At 45.1% G+C, this 22444-nt stretch overlaps 1 protein-coding gene across 1 annotated transcript in view; it reads left to right on the top strand.

The window, feature by feature from the left end:
* The first annotated feature begins 652 nt into the window (after positions 1–652).
* Positions 653–22444, top strand: part of LOC115474995 (carcinoembryonic antigen-related cell adhesion molecule 5-like) — a 38238-nt gene continuing 16446 nt past the window's right edge. Inside the window, exons 1-3 of the mRNA XM_030210736.1 lie at positions 653–718; positions 7105–7178; positions 19267–19599. Coding sequence (XP_030066596.1) covers positions 7124–7178; positions 19267–19599 — 388 coding nt within the window. The 5' untranslated portion in view covers positions 653–718; positions 7105–7123. The remainder of the gene's footprint in view (positions 719–7104; positions 7179–19266; positions 19600–22444) is intronic.

The following is a 22444-nucleotide window of genomic DNA, read 5'->3' as shown; positions in this document are numbered from 1 at the left end:
CAGCGCCCATGGAGAAAAAAAAACGCCCGGGAAAAAAAAGCAGCCCAAAAAAACGCAACCCGCAGCGGTCAGAAATTTCCCGCAGTGGGTCGCGGAAAACCGCCCATCTGGCAACCTTGATGAGCAGTTACTTATATACCCTTCCCATCACAAACGACCACCTCGTATATCACCTAATCAGCAATCCTACAAGTACATAGGAGACCTGTAAAAGGGCCTTAGTCCTTGCCACACCTCTGCTCAGTAACACACAGTTGGGATGTCATGACAACTGGGGGGGTCTGGTCAGTTTGTTTGTAACAAGACAGTTGGTTGGTATGTCATGGCAATGGTCCTTGTCAGTTTGTGGTCAGCCAGAAATTCCTGTCTTGTAACTATCAGTGGAAACTCACAGAAATACACAGAAATAAGCAGACCCAAAAGAAAAGGCCAGAAAATTCCAAAACAACGTGCAGCTAGTTTCCCTAGGATAATTTTATAAAGGCACATAACCAAATGTTGCTTATCTACCTTTCCTGCCTAGGGGTCCTCTCACAAGAATAATGGAATGACATGTCAGTGTACAGTTCAGTTCTACTTCTGTGACCACACGTAGCAAAAGGGGGAGTAGGAAGTAACACTTTTTGCTGCATTTCATATTCTTTCCTGTATATATATTTCCTATGTTACTGTGTTCAGCAGAGACGAGCAGAGAATGCACAGCATCAAGGTAACAAAGGTATGTGAATAGAAAGTTTCAAATTTGCATTAAAAGAATATTTTAAAAATAGGATAGGTTTAGAGTTTACATACATGAGCAATATTGTGGAAGGATTAACAGCAAACGTTTGTCTTTTTGTAGATGATACCAAAATCTGCAATAGGGTAAACACCCTGGAAGGTGTGGAAAACATGAAGAGGGATCTAGCAAAACTAAGATTTAATGCTAAAAAATGCAGGATCATTCATTTGGGCTTCAAAAAACCCAAGGGAGCAGTGTAGTATAGACAGTGAGGTTCTATGCAGTCTGGCGGTGATGGTATCAAATGATTTTAAAGTGGCCAAACAGGTAGATAAGGCAATGGCAAAAGCCAGAAGGATGCTTGGGTGCATAGGGAAAGGAATGGCCAGCAGAAATAAGGTGGTAATGCCTCTGTATATGCCTCTGGTGAGACCTCATTAGAGTCACAGACCAGAAAAGGGATCTAAGTGTCATCGTTGATGATACATTGAATCCCTCTGCTCAGTGTGTGGTGACGCCTAAGAAAGCAAATAGAATGTTAGGTATTATTAGGAAAGGAATGGAAAACAAAAATGAGGACATTATAATGCCTTTGTATCGCTCCATGGTGCGACCGCACCTTGAATACTGTGTTCAATTCTGGTTACCGCATCTCAAAAAAGATATAGTGGAGTTAGAAAAGGTACAGAGAAGGGCGACAAAAATGATAAAGGGGGATGGGATGGCTTCCCTATGAGGAAAGCGGCTAGGGCTCTTCAGCTTGGAGAAAAGACGATTGAGGGGAGATATGATAGAGGTCTATAAAATAATGAGTGGAGTGGAATGGGTAGACGTGAATCGCTTGTTTACTCTCTCCAAAAATGCTAGGACTAAGGGGCACGAAATGAAGATTCAAAGTAGTAAATTTTAAATAAATCGGAGAAAATGTTTCTTCACTCAACGTGTAATTAAGCTCTGGAATTCGTTGCCAGAGAATGTAGTAAAAGCAGTTAGCTTAGTGGGGTTTAAAAAAGGTTTGGATGGCTTCCTAAAGGAAAAGTCCATTGACCATTATTAAAATGGATTTGGGGAAAATCCACTGCTTATTTGTAGGATAAGCAGCATAAAATGTATAGAATGTTTGTACGTTTGGGAAGCTCACCAGGTGCCATTGGCCTGGATTGGCCGCTGTCATGGACAGGATGCTGGGCTCGATGGACCCTTGGTCTTTTCCCAGTGTGGCATTACTTATGTACTTATGTATGCTCATGATCTAGTCATCAGTTTACACCAACGGTCTTTCTAAAGACCATAATAATTCACCTATGCTACTCCTGGACTCAAAGTTTTTTTCAATGAGTCTACAGATTCCTAATGTAGGCCTTCCGGCTGAAACACTACGTTGTGTCACGTCGTTTTACTTTTTAATAAATATTGCTTCACTTTAGAACCTCCGTGGTCCTGTTCTTGATTAGCCTGGTTTGCATTCCCACTTTCCTTCTTCAGTTTATCTTTTCAGGCCATTTTCAAAAAGAAATGCAGAAGTTTAAAAATGGACAAAATGAAGCCACTGGGATGTAGGAGGGGCCAGCTTTTTTAGCAGACTGGTCCCTCAGACATCCCAGGAGAGCAATGAAGCACCCTAGGGGGGCACTGCTCTGGACTTCATATAAATGCTCCCAGGTACACATCTCATCATTGCTCCCTTATCTTGTCTGCTGAGCCCTCCAAAACCACCCCAAAACCTACTACCCCCAACTGTGCACCACTGCAATAGCCCTTATGGGTGAAGGGGGCACCTATATGTGGGTACAGTGGGCTTCTGGTGAGTTTTGGAGGGCTCACAGTTTCCACCACAAGTGTAACAGGTAGAGGGAGGTATGGGCCTGGGCCCACCTGTCTACAGTGTACTGCACTCGTCACTACAGTATTCCAGGGACCTTCATGCTGCTCTAATGGACTTAGCTATAACAACTGAGGCTGTCATACAGAATGGTGAACGCTATTTTTATTCACATTTTTTGGTGGTGGGAGGGGATCAGTGACCACTGGGGGAGTAAGGGGTTATTCCTGAATCCCTCCAGTGGTCATTTAGAACACCTTTTTGTGTCTTATTCGTTAGAAAAACAGGTCTAGACCAGAACACCCTAGATGTTTTGTTCCATTATGTTTGTAAAACATCCAAGTGTTAGGCATGCTCTAAGCCTGCCCTAATCCCACCTCTAAAATGCCCCTGACATACCCTTTGGTGATTTGGATGCCTGTAAAACTGGTTTTGAAAATACCGATTTGGACATTTTTGAGAAGTAATCCATCCAAATGGTGCTTTAAGACACTTTTTCGACATGTTTTTTTTCTTTTGAAAATGAGCCCCTTAGTATCCTGGGATTTGCCCTCTTGATCATTGCAATATCTTTATGCAGTCACTGGACTGCTGAATATTAGCCCCTAAGTTTTTGGTTGAAAATATATCTAAATTAAACTCTATAACCCTAACATCCTAAAATTAGGACTGATACACTTTTTCCTAGAATTAGGATAATAGCTTAGGTGCCTAATGCTGAAGATCAGTGCTAAACTCCTAAATATTGTTTCTCACCCTAAAGCCATCACCTAGGACTCAATGTTCAAAATGATTTAAGCAGGTAGAAGAGGCTTCTCCCTTCTTACATTGTGCTGAGCAGGTCAGGAGGGGATGTTTAGCAGCAATATTGGGGATGCTCAGCACCAAATGGCATCTGCAGAGCTGGCTTCTATGGTTCATGGAGCACTATCAGGAAAGACTGTACCCTCTCTGCAAATAGTGCACTGCACACAAACAACTAAAAAACAACATGAGGAATTCCCATGTTATTTGAAATGAACACACAGCCCTAGTCTTTATCTGCCAGCATTTACTGCTCCAATGTTACTTATGTTACCTGTTGAGCTAATAGTATTAGTGTGGTTTTAATATCAAATCCTACCAGTTGCATGCTAACATTGCAACTTGCCAAAAGCAACACAAACTTGGCATCATCCTTATTCAAAAATCTTCCAGTGCCAGCTGTCCACATGGCAAATTGCTGGTACAGTATTCAAGAAGGCCAAAGTGGCTCATCCAGTCTGTCCAGTAAGGTGGACAAGTGTGTAACTACCCCTCCATATGGGCAGGGCTTTTGTTGAGAGGGGGTACTGAGTACGGCACCTTTTCCTTTGTCTGCAAAATTGACCCATGGTCCCCAAGTTTTTAATGAAAGAGCTCAGGCTCTACACACCAATTCTGCCTTGTCATAGGTTCTGTGACTGGTTGTAGGGGGCCTGGCTATTTTGGGGTGGGTTCCTCAGTGATTACCCCACTCCTGAAGGGTGGCCAGGCATTTGAGTACCGGCACCTTTTTTGCTAGAAAAAATGCACTGCATACAGGTGACAACACCTATGCCTTCATTTAGAGTTGTATTTACATGTTTAAGTGAGCACCTTCTACATATACGAATCTATTTGTATAAAATGTTTTGGAGTGCTACAGTTATTTTCTAAAACAAGAAATAAACAGAAAATTCTGTATTACATTTGACTCTCCTCCCATCCTCTGAGGTGTTTTCTTGATGAAAGAGTGCGGGGGAAAATAGCTGGGTTTGACTGACAAGGTGAACTCCTTTAACTTTTACTGTAACTGAATAAAATTAGTTTTAGTTTATGTATCTTTATTAAGCCATTTAACATTAGAACAATGAGAATGAGCATGACAAAAAGACATTATTGAGCTTATTTTCGAAAGAGATCGCCGGACATCTTCCAACACAAATCAGGAGATGGCCGGCGATCTCCTGATCCCGGCCAAATCGGTATAATCGAAAGCCGATTTTAGCTGGCCCCAACTGCTTTTCGTCGCAGAGCTGGCCAACCTTCAAGGGAGGGTACAGAAGGCGGGGTGGGGGCGGGACAGGGGCATGGTTATGAGATAGCCAACTTCACCCCATAATGGAAAAAAGATGGCCGGCTCAGACGAGCATTTCGCCGGCTGCACTTGGTCCATTTCTTTTTAGGTCTAAATCACAAAAATGTGCCCCAATTGACCAGATGACCATCGGAGGGAAATGGGGATGACCTCCCCTTACTCCCCCAGTGGTCACCAACCCCCTCCCACCCAAAAAAAATTTTTTTTTAAATTTTTTGCTAGCCTGTATGCCGGCCTGAAATGTCATACCCAGCTCCCTGACAGCAGTATGCAGGTCCCTGGAGCAGTATTTAGTGGGTGCAGTGCACTTCAGGCAGATGGACCCAGGCCCATCCCCCCCACACCTGTTCCACTTGTGGTGGTTAATGTTGAGCCCTCCAAAACCCACTGTACCCACATGTAGGTGCCCCCCTTCACCCCTTAAGGCTATGGTAGTGGTGTAGAGTTGTGGGGAGTGGGTTTTGGGGGGCTCAGCACCCAAGTTAAGGGAGCTATGCACCTGGGAGCTACTTTAATTTTTTTTCAGAAGTGCCCCCTAGGGTGCCCGGTTGGTGTCCTGGCATGTGAGGGGGGCCAGTGCACTACAAATGCTGGCTCCTCCCACGACCAAATGCCTTGCATTTCGCTGGGTTTGAGATGGCCGGGCCAGGTTTCCATTATGGCTGAAAAACGAAGCCGGCCATCTCCTCTACACCCAGCGATCGATTTAGCCGGCCCCAACCGCATTTTGAAAATACAGTTGGCTCCGCCCCCTTGCGGAGCCGGCCCTGAAGCTGGCCGGCCAGCTATTTGGGCAGCACCATTCGATTATGCCCCTCTGCCAAATATCAAAAAGCTATACAAATAAAATCACTTACATATTTTTTTACATTATAACCCTCCAATCTTATCTCCCACAGACAAAAACAACAGAACCCCACCCCCATATCCTACTCAAAGTCCACTCCCAACACCTCAAAAATTAATAACCAAAGGTTACACTTCTAAATCATTCAATAAAGCAGATCGAACATACATCGATAACGTACTCAAATAAGGATCCCAGAGTTTTAGGAAATGCTTTCTAGAGTGTAGACCTGCAGTATCAACAGAGAAACTCTCCATACACATCAGTTCATGTATCTAGTTGCGCCATTGCGTTAAGATCAGGGACCGGTCTTTGATCCATTGTAACAAGATGCAACGTTTAGCCACCAAGCATTCCTTACATAGAAATAAAAGAAGATACCCATACTCCTTCCACAATGTCATCCATAATGCATAACAAACTTCTTTGAGAGATTTGCTGCAAAACTCCGACCATACATTTGGCCCAAATGCAACCACAAAGTTTTCCAAAATCATAGGGCATTCCCATGTAAAAATGCTTGAATGTACCTTCCACAGTTTTGCATTTTCCATCAGTAGGGTACCCCATTTTCATTCTTCTAGAGAGGTGAATATGCATTCAAAGCAGAAATCTGTAATGAAATTCACGGATTTGTGAACTCTCTACTAATACAGAGCCACTCTATAGGCTTTTCTGGAGCTCTTAGACAGTATAACTGCCAAATTCATGAGTCCATTTTTCCACTATGGAATTACGTGGAGGTAGTCCTATTGTTTTCTTAAACCCTTCATAATCACGTGGCAATGTAGCTGCGTTAACCAGTTAGCACAGAACATACCCACTCTCTGCCTCCATACTCACCCCACTACCCGTGGTGTGTCATTTTTGCTCTGCTAAGCATGCTTTAGTGCTTACTGCAGCTTCTTAAAAGGGCCCTTTTTCTTTTGCTGGAGAAAACAAACCACATAAGCCTTGCTGCACTCGGACAGACCAAAGGTCCATCAAGTCCAGTATCCTGTTTCCAATGGTGTCAATCCAAGTCACAAGTACCTGGCAAGATCCCAAAAGCGTAGAACAGATTTTATGCTGCTTATCCCAGGTATAAGCAGTGGATTTATGGACTTCTCTTCCAAGAACTTGTTCAAACATTTTTTAAACCCTGCTATATTAAAATTGACTTTTATGAGGAACTACCTCTTTCTGGGTACTTCCTGAGCCCAACTTGTCTTTGCTTCTAAAATCAAAAAGGAACCCAATTAACTCCCCGAGCCCATACGCCAGGCAGGCCCCCTCCCTGCCCATTTTCAAATCTATGCTTAAAGCCCACCTCTTCAAGTTCGCCTTCGGCACCTAACCTCTACACCTCTACCCAAGAAATCTAGACTGCCCCAACTTGACATTTTGTTCTTTAGATTGTAAGCTCCTTTGAGCAGGGACTGTCCTTTTTGTTTATTTTGTACAGCGCTGCGTAACCCTAGTAGTGCTCTAGAAATGTTAAGTAGTAGTAGTAGTAGTACTTTAAAGAGTAGCAAGGATTTTTTACAGTGTAGTGAGAGAATTTCACAAGATATATACTCTTAAATACAAAAATGAAAGGCAGCATGTTGTCACAGATTTCCAACTTCTACTTGTAGGGTTTTGTTTTATGAAGCCATGAAGAGGACAGCCAATATGCTGATTCTGCAATGTCTCAGCTTTATTCTACCTGGTAAGTAGTGTACTCATGCCTTTTTAGTGGATTGTGGAATCTTGGGTTTGATGAAGATCTTTCATTTAGGACTACAAAGGTCTGACCATGAGGCTTTTATTCAAACGGTTTAGGATCCTAAATTTCAGAGTTAGGGTTCCTAAATTTAGGATTCCAGACAGTGGATTGCTATCATGGTGGATTTAGAATAGGGAAAAAAATTTAAGGGCTTATCATTGATTTTCAGTACTAGGTTCTTAACTCCGGCACCTAGATCTAGTTAAATGAACAATGGGCTTAAATTTAGGAGCTTAAATTTTACGGTCCTAAATGTAGTTAATTTTTAGCTGAAAACCTAGGAACCTAAGAACCCCTTTTACTAAGGCGCGCTCACGTGTTTAGCGCATGCTAAAATTGGGCGCACGCTAAACATTAGAGATGCCAATGCATTCCTATGGGCATCTCTAAAGTTTAGCGTGCACTAAAAACGTGAGCACGCCTTAGTAAAAGACCCCCTAAGTTTGGCTGAAAATAGGTTCCTCACTTACGAGTGAAGCATAGTCTATAAACTGAGGAATTTGTGATCTGATATACTGCCTTGTCTGTGGTTAGTCAGCAGTTTACATATTATATACAGGTACTTATTTTGTACCTAGGGCAATGGAGGATTAAGTGACTTGCCCAGAGTCACAAAGAGCTGCAGTGGGAATTGAACATGATTCCCCTGATTCTCAGGCTGCTGCAACAACCATAAGGCTACTCTTCCACCTGGTTCAAATCCCACTGCTGCTCCTTGTGATCTTGGGTTTGTCACTTAACTCTCCATTGCCTTAGGGATAAACTTAGGGGTCCTTTTACTAAGCTGCGGTAAAAATAGGCCTTAGCGCTCCTTACATGGGTCTTTCCCGCATGCTAAAGCCATTTTTACCACAACTGTAAAAACCCTGATTTTTCTTTTTTTTGCATTAATGACTATGCACTAATATGGCCATTATCACATGACCATTTTTTTAAACTACTGCAGGAGCATTTACCAACACCTATTTTGTAGTTGGTAAGGGCTTCTGCTTTATCCGTGCACTATCAATTAGTGTGCAGTAATGTAGATATGCTGACTGGATGGCCCAGAAGTGCTCATTGTCCCCGCCCTGACATGCCCCCTCAAAAATACTAAAAATTATCTAGCACATGCACATTCTCAAATTACTGAGTGACACTGTAGCGCGTCCCATGGTAGACCATTTTTTGCTGTATTTGGCATGTGTTGCTGGCTTAACTCTACAGCAGGAAAAAAGAGCAGACATTCTACTCTGATCTGCTCTTTTTCCTGCTGTACTGGATCTTGCGGGTCACTTGCCTCAGTGGTGTCGCGAGGGCAGCTGACACCCGGGGCGGGTCGCCGCTGCGCACCCCCCCCAGGTGCAGCACGTCGCACCCTCCCCCCTCTGGAGCGCAACCCCCCCCCCGAGAACACATCTGGAAGGTGGTGAGGGGTGGGCGGGAGAGCCAATCTGCCGAGTGCACGCCGCTGGGGGGTGTCGGCGCCTCGCTGGTTCCCTGCTCTCTTTGCCCCGGAACAGGTTCCAGGGCAGAGAGAGCAAGGAACCAGCGAGGCGCCGACACCTCCCAGCAGCGTGCACCCGGGGCGGACCGCCCCACCGCCCCCCCTTCCTACACCACTGACTTACCTGTTTCTTTCTTAGATCTATGTTTATCTGGGCACTTACCCAGTTAGTGGACTGAATGTTACCACTAACCGGGTAAACCCTGGTGTCACCCTACTCTATCCCTGGTCCACCCTGGCACTCAGCAACACTATTTGTGTTAATTGTCACTGAATATCGGCTTAGAAGTCAGCCAGTGGGATTTAACTGGATAGGAGCCTTTCTACCCAGTTAAATTCCATTTTAATATTAACCACTCACTCAAAAATGCCATTTTAAATTCTCTCTATTATATTATCCATTTGAGTCTATCATTATATATACAGTAATTTCTTTTTGGAAACTATTCTCTGGGTATAGCATCTGGCAAAAACCTATACAACTTATATTTGGCCACAACAGGGAGGGTCCTGGTATAGAGTGGTTTACAGCATGGTTTGGGAAGTTCACCATTAAGATATTTTAGAACAAGACACCAACTGGACTGTCTTGTTTTATTGAAAGAATGAACTTCTGTGACCTGCGGTCAAGTAGGGTCCTAAGGTTGTGCCTCCCCTGCCCTCCGGAACACTGCAAAGTAGCTTAGGAAAACTAACCGCCAGACCACCATTAAACTATATTAGTTATTTTTCTTACTGTTGCTTCTCTTAGGTTTTAAGATATTCTATGTTCCTCTTTCTGTGGTCCCTTGTAGTTTATAAACATTAGCCTTCTTTTCTTACCTTTTATCTTCTTTTTAGAAAATCATAGTGGTCTCTTTTTTTCCTCTTACCTTTATTTACTTTCCTAACCAACAAATGGTTCGTTGTCCTTACAAGAGCTCCTTTCACTTTTGCCCACTGCTCTTCTGTTTCCCCTAGATTTTAACATCCAGCTAATAACTGCATCTTAACAAAGTTTGGACTAGATTTAGTAGGGATTTTAAATTTAGCTCATGCCTTTTTCAGTTGAATGTCAAGATGAGTTACATTTAAGTACAGTGCTAAAAGGTGCTACCACATTACCATGCTCTAAGATAAATTAATATGGGTTATTTTCTGCAGGTCCCATTTTATGCAATAGGACTTTGTAATGGAGTACATAGGAAACTGCTGTTCCCTCTTAATCATGCTCCCTCACAGATCCATCTTAAGAGGCCTAGAGTTCTCAGCAGGGAGGGTGTGGGTCAGCCCAGGGAGATGATAAGGCAGAGTAGAAGCAAGCCAGGGAGACCTGAAGTAGGAGGGAACAGTCCCATGTCTCCATCACGGGCATAGCCAGACCTTGACAGGAGGGGGAGCCAGAGCCCAAGGTAGGGGGCATATTTTGACCCGCCTTTCTCCTGCCACCCTCCCGCCACCAACTCTGCCCCCCCCCCCCCGCCGCTTCTGCCTCCTTGCCGCCACCACTGCTCCCTCCTGCCGCCACTGGAAGGTACCGCCTCTGCCTCCCCACCGCTGCCACTGGAAGGTACTTTAGCTGGCGGGTGTCCCTAACCCCCACCAGCTAAAGCGTTTGTCCCGTGCTGGTCTTATATTGCTAGTGCCCTGTCCTGCTTTCAGCACCATGCATGCTCAACACCACCTCGAAAATGGCGATGCCCAGCCCTGCCCAGTGTATCCTGGGATGCGCTGTGTAGGGCTTCACACTATATAAGGGAGAAACTCCCTTATATGGTGTGAAGCCCCACCTAGCACATCCCAGGATGCACTGGGCAGAGCTGGGTGCTGCCATTTTTGAGGTGGCGCTGATGGAAGAGGAGGGAGGCCACCTCCCTCCTCTAACAAAGATAGGAAGTGGGGAAGGGCCGCTAGACCACCAAGTGGGGGGGGGGGGGCATTGACTAGCGGACCACTGGGCCACCAGGGCTCCATGGGAGGGGATGACAGGGGGGTTAGGGGGGCTGGAGACCCCCACTGGATCTCCAGTTCCCCAACTTGTGTCGGGGGAGTCAGGGGTACTGGAGGTCCACTGGACCTCCAGCCCCCACATGTCACTTGGTTCAGGGTGGGGGTACTTTGGGTCTGGTGGTTCCATGGACCTCCTGCCCCTGTATTTGACAGGTCTGGGCTTTTGACAGCCTAGACCTGTCAAACAAGTGTGGGAGGATTGCGCCTGAAGGAAAGAATAGTTAAATTTTTTAAAGTCCAGTGGGTTGCAAGATCCAAAGCTATATGGTTACCAGAGGCGGATAATACCAATGAAATCTCATTGATTTTTTATTTTAACTGGGAGACCAGAGAACTAGATAAAATGCATGCACTGGATGTGGTGCACTTGGATTTCTGCAAAGCCTTTGATATGGTTCCTCAAAGGAGGCTTATAAACAAAATGACCAATCTGAGATGAGTCTCAAGGTGGCCAAATGGATTTAAAAAAAAAAAAAAAACTGGTTCACTGAGAGATGACATAGGATAGTTGTAAATGGCATTCATTCAGAAGAAAGGAAGGTGAGCAGTTGTGTGCCCCTGGGTCTGATTCTGTTCAATACCTTTGTGAGCCATATCTTAGAAGTGTTGCCATAGAAGGGAAAATGTGCCCTTTTTCAGATGAAACTAAGATCTGCAATGAAGAAGTGAGCATGTGCTAGGTGCTAGATCAGGAACACTGCCAGTGCCATTCTGGTGCCTCTGGAGAATTATTTATTTATTTATTTGTTGCATGTGTATCCCACATTTTCCCACCTTTTTGCAGGCTCAATGTGGCTTACAGTATGCCGTAGTGGCGATTGCCATTTCCGGAATGAGAAATACAAAGTGGTATTGCATTATGTTCACAAATGGTGGAGTAAATTATAGAGTAAATTAGATAATCAGTTCATTTCCGGCGTGAGAAATAAGGTGGTAGTGCGTTAACGTTTGTTAGTGACAGAGTGACTGAAGCAGTCAGGTATAGAGAGTTTGGTTTTGTCTAGTTCTGGAAGAGTTTTGTTGTCTGGTATTTAGGATCATTGTGGTATGCCTTTTTGAACAGGTTGGTTTTTAGTAATTTTCAGAAAAGGTTGTTAGGTCGTGCATTGTTTTTATGGCATTTGATAGTGCATTCCATAGTTGTGTGCTAATGTAGGAAAAGCTGGATGCATATGTTGATTTATATTTAATTAGAGGAGGTTTTCAGCTGATGGGGCTTGAGGATCCCCACAGCAGCAGAGAGAGGGTCCAAAGTACAGAACAAAGACCACATAGCAAAAAAAAGCACCAAGAGCCTTCAAAAAGGGACACAGTTCCTTTAATTGTATGGCTTGAACATCAATCTTCTATAAAATGACCTGACATGGGCCATGTTTTGGCGCACAGCACCTGCATCAGGGGTCACAGATCTGACTATTTATTTATTTATATGTAGCATTTGTATCCCACATTTTCCCACCAATTTGCAGGCTCAATGTGGCTTACATTTGCCGTAATGGCGGTTGCCATTTCCGTGTAACAGAATTACAAATGGTATTGAGTTAAGGTGCATACATACATGGTAACATACATGGAATGTAACATATATTGAATAGATCATGGTATATATGTATACCATGTGCATACATATATGGTAAAGAAGAATATATTATGGTATTGCATGAAGGTTCCTGAATAATAACTTGGATTGTAACATACATTAGGTCTACAAAGGGAACGTCTCTGCTACTAATATATGTGCAAGGGAGAATGTCTGTTCCCTGCACATTTCATCTCATTTTATGGAAGATTGATGTTCAAGCCATACGATTAAAGAAACTGTGTCCCTTTTTTGAAGGCTCTTGGTGCTTGTTTTGCTATTTGGACTTGAGGATCCCTGCCAGCTAAAGTAAGGGTGCACCGCTGATGAGTGTGCATGAGCCCAAAGTGTGTGTGGGTTCCTGCTCACCCAGGCCCAACCTACCAGTAGTGTGGCTGCACTTAATGCAACCTCTTGAAGTGGCATTAAATACAACGTACTTTCAGCAATCGTGAAAGCAAGTGAGCAGCACAACCCATACACTAGCTGTCTCCACTGGTCATGCCCTATCACTGCCTCTTCACTCATAACCCACCCCTACCCATGCTAAGCAGCTATTGAGGGATTTTTACAGTATTGGCAGGTTTTAGCATACAATAGCTGTTAGTGTGGGTCTGTGTTAATGGCTACCACATGTTAAAACCCATGATAGCTGCTTAACACAGATTAGTAATCATTACCCTAAATTTCATCTGCAAATTAGATGTCTAGTTTCCTATTCTCTTAAGATCCTTCTTCAAATCTTTGCAAACTTCTGCAGTTTTCATGATCATGATCTGACGAAGAAGGGCAACCTTTGAAAGCTAATCAAGAAATGTATTAAGTTATGTCCAATAAAAAAGGTATCATCTTATTTTCTTTTCCATGATCTTGAATAATTTAGTGTCATCTGCAAATTTGATCATCTCACATGGGGCCATCCTGCACACTAAATGTCAGTGCCAGCCATGCCATTTTTCCTCCCATGATCAGCTCTTACCAACACTAAACAGCTAGCTTGAGATTTTATCACATTGTTTGGTTTTAGCATGTGGTCGCCATTGGTGTGGGTTCATGATAACGGCTACAATGTGGTAGCTAGTGAGTGGCACGACAGCTTAGCAAACATCCTCCTAAGCTGTTTTGCATTTTCCTTGTCCTCTCTGAGCTTTTGTTTACCCCTTTGTCATCTGGCAGTCCAAACAACTGACTAACAGGCTTTTTGGCTTAGAAAATTAGCCAAGTGTATTAAACAGCAGGCTAAGATCTAGGGCTGAAATCTCACTGATGTTGCTTGGGCAAGTTACGTAACACTTCTTGGCCTTGGATGCAAACTTCAATTGTAAACCCTCTAGTGACAAGGAAATATCTACTATACTGAACATAATTTACTTTGAGCTAAAGTGTGTGAGCCAAATCCAAAATAAATAAAAAGTTGCTTTTGTGCTTTTGCCCTTACAGCAAGCTTTTGTTTAACGTTTTTCTTAACCTGCCTGTGAGGAAGTCTATAGGATGCTGCCTACCATAGCTGCCAAGAGGGGGGGGGGGGGGGGGGCAAGGGGGATAAAATTCCCTGGGCCTCCAAGGGGGGCCCGGCGCCGCAGTCCCATCCGCCCTCCATCGTCGACCGTCTGCCCCCTGCATTGAAATCGCAGTCTCACCTCCGTGAAAGCAGCGCTGCAGGCAGCAGAACGCCTCCCTTTGGTCCTCCTTCTTTCCCTGTGTCCGCCCTCGTCTGACATAACTTCCGCGAGGGCGGGACACAAGGAGGGAAGGAGGGCCGAAGGGAGGCGTTCTGCTGCCTGCAGCGCTGCTTTCACGGAGGTGACACTGCAATTTCAATGCAGGGGGCCCGGCCCGGTGGCGGACGGAGGGGGGGAGCAGTGGCGACCTCGGGGGGGTGGAGGGGGGAGTGGCAGAGGCGACCTCGGGGGGTGGAGGGGGGAGCAGTGGCTGTGGCGATCTCGGGGGAAGCGGTGGCGACCTCAGGGGAGGTGAAGGGGGAGCAGCAGCGGCGCCTCGGGGGAGGGTGGCGAGGGCGGCAGGGGCGGGGCCCGGCCCAGTTTCACGGTGGCCCTGCTGCCTACTCCCTTAATTGCACTCCCTCACAGTGTCAGAGCCACATTAAAACCCATAGTTCCACCTAAGGAGGAAGTGACATGAGAGGGGTGGAGCTAGGAGGGCATGGTCAAGGAAGTATATAAGCTGGGGTCATAACTTGATTAAGGATGCCCAGAGGGACACAGCAACACCCCAAGGCATGTGCCTCTACCACTTATAAGTGAACTGCAACTGTTACAGTCAGGTAGGCCAAGCTGCATTTGGAACCTTGCAGATTTTTGTGCTTTGACCTGAGTAATTGTTAGAGACTTCCCTGGTAACTTTGAGGAACTAGGCCATAGACAACTAAAATATACTACTGTATTGACAGGCAATAAACTACATAGTGGCCATGCAGGAGCAGGCTACAAAAGGACATTGTTATATTTATGGACTAGTTTTATGCTGCCTTTTTCCTCCTACCTGTGAATGGAACAAGACCCCTGACCTAACAGCTTTAATAAATGCTCCTTTCCTCTACCTACAACTGCTGTGTGGCTCTATCTTACTTAGGCACCAGGCCCATCCTCGTTCAGGTTACCACACTGTCTTATTAGTATTTTACAGCTATTTTACCAGTGGTTTGTATTTCCTGTAACCAGTGGCATATCTAGGGTAGTTGACACCCGGGGCCAGTCATTTTTTAACACCCTCCTCCAAAATCCAGTATTAGGCATACCGAGAATAAAAAATCACTCAGGACCTATAGAGCAATTCTACCATACCATAAGCAGTAATTTCTACGAGTCACACAAGGAAAAGGAAAGCATCTTAAACACTACAGTGAGCACTAGAACATCAATTCACCTATTGTAAAACAAAACCACACAGAATAGTACAGATTGTCGATCCTGCACAGTCAATGCCAACTGAAAGCCATGTCTTTTTCACAAACACAGATACACCCTAATCCACTATAGAATAAGTAATCATAAACTTTCTATTTAAACAAAAATTAAACTGAACCCCCAAGACTCTGCATACAATGCAACACCACAGAAACAGAAAATGTCCCCTAGTACTGTGCAAAAGATAAAGACAGCAGATGTAAATTTGAAAAAACTAACAGATACCAATCACCACATTACAAATTAACAAATAGAAATAAAACAAATATAGAAAATAAAATAATATCATTTTATTGGACTAATACATTTAGCTGTCAGAGGCCAAAATCTTCTTCCTCAGGTCAATACAGTATAGTGCTGTTACAGTATCCTATCCTGACCTGAGGAAGGGGGTTTTGTTCTCCGAAAGTTAGTCAAAATTTATTAAAATTAGTCCAATAAAAAGATTACCTTATTTACATGTTCTATTATAAACATTTATTAACACAGCTACAACACTACTTTATCCTACAAACTGGTGGGAAAATGTGGGATACAAATGCTACAAATAAAAAATCCTAAAGCTATATATATATAATTTACAGTTTGTTGTCTCTGGTTTCTGCTTTCCTCATCGTCTTTTCACTGTCTTCCTTCCATCCAGCATCTGTCTTCGTTCTTTCTCTGCCATCCAGTGTCTGCCCTCTCTGCTGTCCCTTCCATCCAATGTATGCCCTCTCTCCCTGCCCCTTCCATACACATCTGCCCTCTCTCTCTCTCTCCCCCTTCCATCCACTGCCTGCCCTTTCTCTCTACCCCTTCAATCCACCATTTGCCCTCCCTCTCCCATCCATCCAGGGTCTGCCCTCCCTCTCCCTCCCCCTTCCATCCAGGAGAAGAGGGCTGTCGTCTCTCGACGGCGCTGGTAGGCAGTGCGCACTGCAGTGCCAGCGGCCCTTTGGTTGGGTGGGAGCAGTGGGAGTGGAGCACCCCCCACCCACTGACACCCGGGGCGGACCGCCCCCACCGCCCCGTCCTTGGTACGCCACTGCCTCTTGGAGTGGAGGACTAGCCTAGTGGTTACTGCAGTGGGCTTTGATCCTGGGGAACTGAGTTTGATTCCCACTGCAGCTCCTTGTGACTCTGGGCAAGTCACTTAACCCTCCATTGTCCCTGGTACAAAATAAGTACCTGAATATATGTAAACCACTTTGAATGTAGTTGCAAAAACCCTAGAAAGGTGATATATCAAGTCCCATTTCCCTTTCTCTCTCCTTACCTACAGCTCTCTTCTTTCCCCTACCTCTCTCTCTTAAGACTTCCCTTCCCTGTAGTCTTCTCATTGTCTCATCTCCCCCTCCCCCTCCCTCTCCTCATAAACTCTGATGCTTCTTGTACTCTGACTTGAGCCAAAGATCCTTTTGCCATGTCCTGCTTCCTAGGCCATCTTATCAGATAAGAAAATGCCCTTTTCCAAGTGAATGGGCAAGTGCATTTTTGAAATCCTGCTATCTCAGGGAAAGGAGATCTGAAAAGTGTAAACAGTTTTGGGCTAGAGCAGCTGGACCTGAAATTTGATTACCTGCGGTAACGATGTTTCTTGTTCCTCATAGAAGGAAGCCACCTTTCCATCATCCATTTGTAAATTCAGATTCAGAAAGAGCTGCCTTGTATCTGCCTTTTCCCTGATCCCGCTGAGAACATGATCACTTCCCTCTTTTATTATTAAATAATAAATCTCTTTGTTCACTAAGAGACACCACTTTGTTCACCAAAATGGCAACTTAGTAGTGCTGCCAAATTTTCTTCAAGGATTTCAAAAGAGAAATGAGTTGTAGAGTTTGAAAGAGCTCCAACTTAAGTTACTGCAGCAGGAAGGCCGCAAGCTGCAAGACGCACTGGTGAGCAGGGTGCCGCAGGGGGGGGAGGAAGGCGTCATCACGTCGTCACGCGAAGTAGTCCAGATGGGCGGGACTCGTCTCGGACTCCGACTCGGAGACTGGAGAGAGAGGACTCGGAGCCGCTGGGAGGAGACAAGTGAGCTGGCGTGCGCGCTGGTGCAGCGTTAGGGGAAGTCCAAACTGACGGACGCCAGACGGAGCAGCGGAGCAGAAAAAGTTACACCCCCCCCCCATTGGTTTGAACTCGGGGCGGTCCGCCCCCACCGCCCCCCCTCTCCCTCGGTACGCCACTGCCTGTAACTCACTGAACTAGAATTGGTGTTATTATACAAAACCAAATACAAATAGGTAAAGTAAGATTGCTCAACCAAGAAACTGTGGTGGCCTGAGAAATATGAGATAAAGGGAAAGGGGAACAGAGCCGGCAGAACACAGTAAGCAGGATATGCACTGTAGGGGGCGCCAACATTCAAGGGGTGCCGGAAACTGCCATGCTTACTCATTGTGCTGCACTCCACTGGCCACTGCCGCCTCACACTACAGCCCTCCCAAGACCTACCTTGAAGGCCAGGGCAGTGGCGTAGGAAGGGGGGGCGGTCCGCCCTGGGTGCAGGCTGCTGGGGGGTGTCGGCTCCGCGCTGGTGCACTGCCCTCTCTGCCCTGGAACAGGTTACTTCCTGTTCCGGGACAGAGAGAGCAGTGAATCAGCGCGGAGCCGACACACCCCAGCAACGTGCAGTCGGGGCGGATCGGCCCTCCCGCCCGTCCGTCTCTCACTGCAGGTATGCGCTCCGGGGGGGGGGGGTGTGCTCCAGCGGGAGGAGGGTGTGCCGTGCTGCACCCGGGGGGGGGGGGGGGGTGCGCAGCGGTGACCCGCCCCGGGTGTCAGCTCCCCTCGCTACGGCTCTGGGCCAGGGCCCTGGTAGTGTAGTGGCCTCTGCGGCTGCTGGGGCAACAAAGAATCCCACTGGAGCCGACTCTGTGGGTGCTTGAGTACCCCTAATATTGAGAAAATGCCTTGTATGTGTCCAAGGAGGGGTTATTCTCATTGGACTTAGCACCCCCAATAATTTTGAAAAGTTGGCTCCGCACCGCTACCCCACAGACCTTAGCAAATATCATCTTTCTGTGATTACAATCAAAGCAGTTTACATATGGTACTTATTTTGTATCTGGGGCAATGGAAGGTTAAGTGATTTGCCAGAGTCAACAGAAGCAGAGCATGCGTCTTCTCTTTCCCTTCCCCCACCCAAATAGCATATGCTGTATATGTGATATTTACACTCTATTTTTTTTTTGGGTTACATTTGTACCCCGTGTTTCCCACTCATGGCAGGCTCAATGCGGCTTACATGGGGCAATGGAGGGTTAAGTGACTTGCCCAGAGTCACAAGGAGCTGCCTGTGCCTGAAGTGGGAATCAAACTCAGTTCCTCAGTTCCCCAGGGCCAAAGTCCACCACCCTAACCACTAGGCCACTCCTCGTATTCAATAAGTACCTGAATATATGTAAACCGCTTTGAATGTAGTTGCAAAAACCTCAGAAAGGCAGTATATCAAGTCTCATTTCCCTTTCATTGCAGATAGCCTGAAAACCCAGGCTGTGGGATCACTAGGGCAGGTTTGGAAAGCCCTGTACCAAGGTATCTTTCATCAGCTTTATTAGGGGCTTAGAACACCAAAAAGGCTTACCACAGGATGCAATAAAGCTTGTGTTCTGTTGTAATTTCCTGCTTGTGTGCAGTAATCCTGAGCTATTTATTTTTTTTGGAGGGAGTATGACATGGAAGCATTATTCAGCAAATGTGCTCACATTACTATGCACTGGTTAACGCAGACTTAACATGGGAGCATTTACTGCCTTCTAAATAGGATGTGATATGTGCGCCCATGTTAATATTTTTGCTAGTCCTTCTTGCTAATGGAAAAATTAGCAAAGAACCAAAATAAAGTAAAAGCCCTACTTTACAGCTGCAGGAAAAATGTACTTAGTGCGTGGGGAAGTCTGGCATTAGGACAGATTAAGTCTTTTTTATATCGCAGCTTAGCCAAAGGGCACCTTAGTCTTCCCAGTGCAAATAATTTTCTTCTGATAAGCATATTTTTGATTTTTATTCACAATACAAAATATCATTCACCTAATTAATTTTTTTATTTGATCTTCTCCATAGAGGTAATTTTGGACCAGTCAATCATTGAGTTTTATAAGTGTTTAAATGATTCAGTCCTGCTTCCGGGAAGAAATATATCAAAATCCCAGGTCTTCAGTGTGGAGTGGGCCATGTGGAGCAGTAAGAGTGGCAATGAATACTATATCCTGACCTATTCATATCAAAATGACCTGTTTATTAATGATAATTTCAAGCAACGATATACCTTCTCCCAAGAAAACTTCGCACTTTGGATTTCTCAGCTAAACCTTGAAGACGATGGCCTTTACACTCAAAGAATCACCTTTAAAAATGGAAGTTCTGTGACAATCAAAAGAAGACTTACAGTGCACAGTAAGTGACCCTTAATAAGCCCCAGTGCAAATGACACTGGATATATTGTAGGGCTCATTTTCAAAAGAGAAAAACGTCCAAAAAGTGGCATAAATCTGCATTTGGGCATTTTTCTCACAAAAATGGCCAAATTGGTATTTTCAAAACTAAATTTTAGATGTTTTTCTATGAAGTCCGTCAGAAGTGCATTCAAATCACAAGGGGCCATGTCAGGGGCGTGTTAAGGGCGGGATCTGGGCATTCCTAACACTTGGATGTTTTTCAGCCATAATGGAACAAAACAAAACCGTCCAGGACTAAAACTAAGACGCTTTGAGCTAGACCTGTTTTTATAACAAATGAGGCACAAAAAGGTGCCCTACATGACCAGATGACCACTGGAGAGAATCAAGGATGATCTCACCTTACTTCTCCAGTGGTTACTAACCCCCTCCCATCCCCCCCAAATGTGATTTAAAACATTACTTGCCAGCCTCAGATGTTATACTCGGGTCCATTAGAACTACATGCAGGTCCCTGGAGTAGTCTAGTGGTGGTTGCAGTGCACTGCAGACAGGTGGACTCACTAGCTCCATACCTCCCCCTATCTGTTACACTTGTGGAGGAAACTGTGAGCCCTCTAAAATTCACCAGAAACCCACTGTACCCACATATAGGTGCCCCCTTCACTCGTAAGGGCTATGGTAGTGGTTTACAGTTGGGGGTAGTGGGTTTTGGGGGGGGGGGTTAGGGGGCTCAGCAGACAAGAGAGCAGTGGTGAGATGTGTACCCTATTGCTTTCCTGGGATGTCTGGGGGACCAGTCTACTAAAAATGCTGGCTACTCCTACATCCCAATGGCTTGATTTTGGGTGCTTTGCACCTGGACTGTTTTTTTTTTTTTTCTTTCAAAAATAGACCAAAAAACAAAATGTCCAAATCATAAAACCTTATTCAAAATAGTGTTTCACAAAAAAAGATAGACTTTTGTTTTTTGAAAATTACCTTCTTCCCTATTCAGATTTTGGATGTTTTTTGCAAAATGTCCAAAGTTGGACTTAGACATCATATCGAAAATGTCCCTCTGTATCTCTTAAGGTTTTCAGAAAAAAAGAGAATTGTGATTGCCATATTAGTCTATTTGGATATGTGGAAATAAGGGCCAATAACCAAGCTGTAGGTGATAACCTTGTTAATACGCTAAATTAATATATCTTTGACAAGCTTTTGAGAGTTGTCCTCTCTTCATCAGGTCAATGAAGAAACATTGCAGTTACACTGGGTATAAATAGTACAAACTCATCCAGGTTTTAGGCTGTCTGTATATAATAGTATGGCTCAGTGAAAGGAGGTAGGGGATAGACAGAGGTGACATGATAGTAATATTTTACAATTCAAAGGCCCTATCAGGCTTATTTTCGAAAGTGATCGCCGGCCATTTCCCGACATAAATCGGGAGATGGCCGGCGATCTCGCAAAAGCGGCGAAATCGGTATAATCGAAAGCGGTGATTTTGACAGCATCGCCGCTTTCCCGTTGCCTCGCCAGTGAAAGTTCAAGGGGGCGTGTCGGCGGTGTAGCGAAGGCGGGACATGGGCAGGCATGGGTGTGGCTACCAGATGACCAGCTTTTGCGGATAATGGAACAAAAAAAGCGGCGTTAAGCAGTATTTCGCTGGGTTTACTTGGTCCTTTTATTTTCACGACCAGGCCTCAAAAAGGTGCCCCAACTGACCAGATGACCACTGGAGGGAATGGGGGTTTGCCAGCCTCAAATGTCATAACCAGTTCCCTGACAGCAGTATGCAAGTCCCCGGAGCAGTTTTTAATGGGTGCAGTGCACTTCAGGCAGGCAGACCCAGGCCCATTCCCCCTACCTGTTATACTTGTGGTGCTAAGTGTTGAGCCCTACAACCCCCCCCCCCAAACCCACTGTACCCACATCTAGGTGCCCTCTTCAGCCCTTAGGGCTATGGTAATGGTGTAGAGTTGTGGGGAGTGGGTTTGGGGGGGATTTGGGGGGCTCAGCACCCAAGGGAAGGGAGTTATGCATCTGGGAGTTTTTTTTGTATTTTGTTAAAGTTTTAGAAGTGCCTCCTAGGGTGCCCGGTTGGTGTCCTGGCATGTGAGGGGGACGAGTGCACTACAAATGCTGGCTCCTCCCATGACCAAATGCCTTGGATTTCGCCGGGTTTGAAATGGCCGGCATTTTTTCCATTATCACTGAAAAACAAAACCGGCGATCTCAAACCTGGCAAACTCTGGCATTTGACCGGGCTAAACTGTATTATCGAAAAAAAGATGGCCGGCCATCTTTTTGGAAAATACGGTTCCGGCCACCTGTAGCGCTGCCACCAGAATAGATCGCCGACAAACTATTTGGCCAGCAACGTTCGATTATGCCCCTCCACGTCTGATAATGAATAGATGAGAAAGTCAATGTGAGTCCAGAGTAGTAGGTGATTTATTCCAGTTGTTAGTCTGGTGCTTTGCCTCAGATGTTATATTATTGGTGTGATAGGAGATACCGGTCTCCAGCTGATTATGGATTAGAGCAATTAAAAATCTGCAGAATGAGTCATGTGATAGCAGCTTCAAGAGTGACTGCACTTCATGGAGCTCGTGGGCCCTTTATGAATTACTAATGAAATTCTCACCCAAGATTGATTTTTAGTTCAACGGCTGGTGATATTGACATCATGCTGCAGATTATTTAGAAGTTGGAGGGAAAGGGGTTAGGAAAAGCTAAGGCAGGTGTACTTAAATGAATCAAGGCCTCTGAAAAGCAGACCATGCCGGAATGCATGGCATATCAAGATATCAGAAGCCTGAGCACTGCATACTCTGTTCTTATATCTGGGACTGTGG

The sequence above is a fragment of the Microcaecilia unicolor genome, chromosome 7 (assembly GCF_901765095.1).
Source record: "Microcaecilia unicolor chromosome 7, aMicUni1.1, whole genome shotgun sequence".
Classification (NCBI taxonomy): domain Eukaryota; kingdom Metazoa; phylum Chordata; class Amphibia; order Gymnophiona; family Siphonopidae; genus Microcaecilia; species Microcaecilia unicolor.
This window is presented reverse-complemented; position numbering and strand designations above follow the sequence as displayed.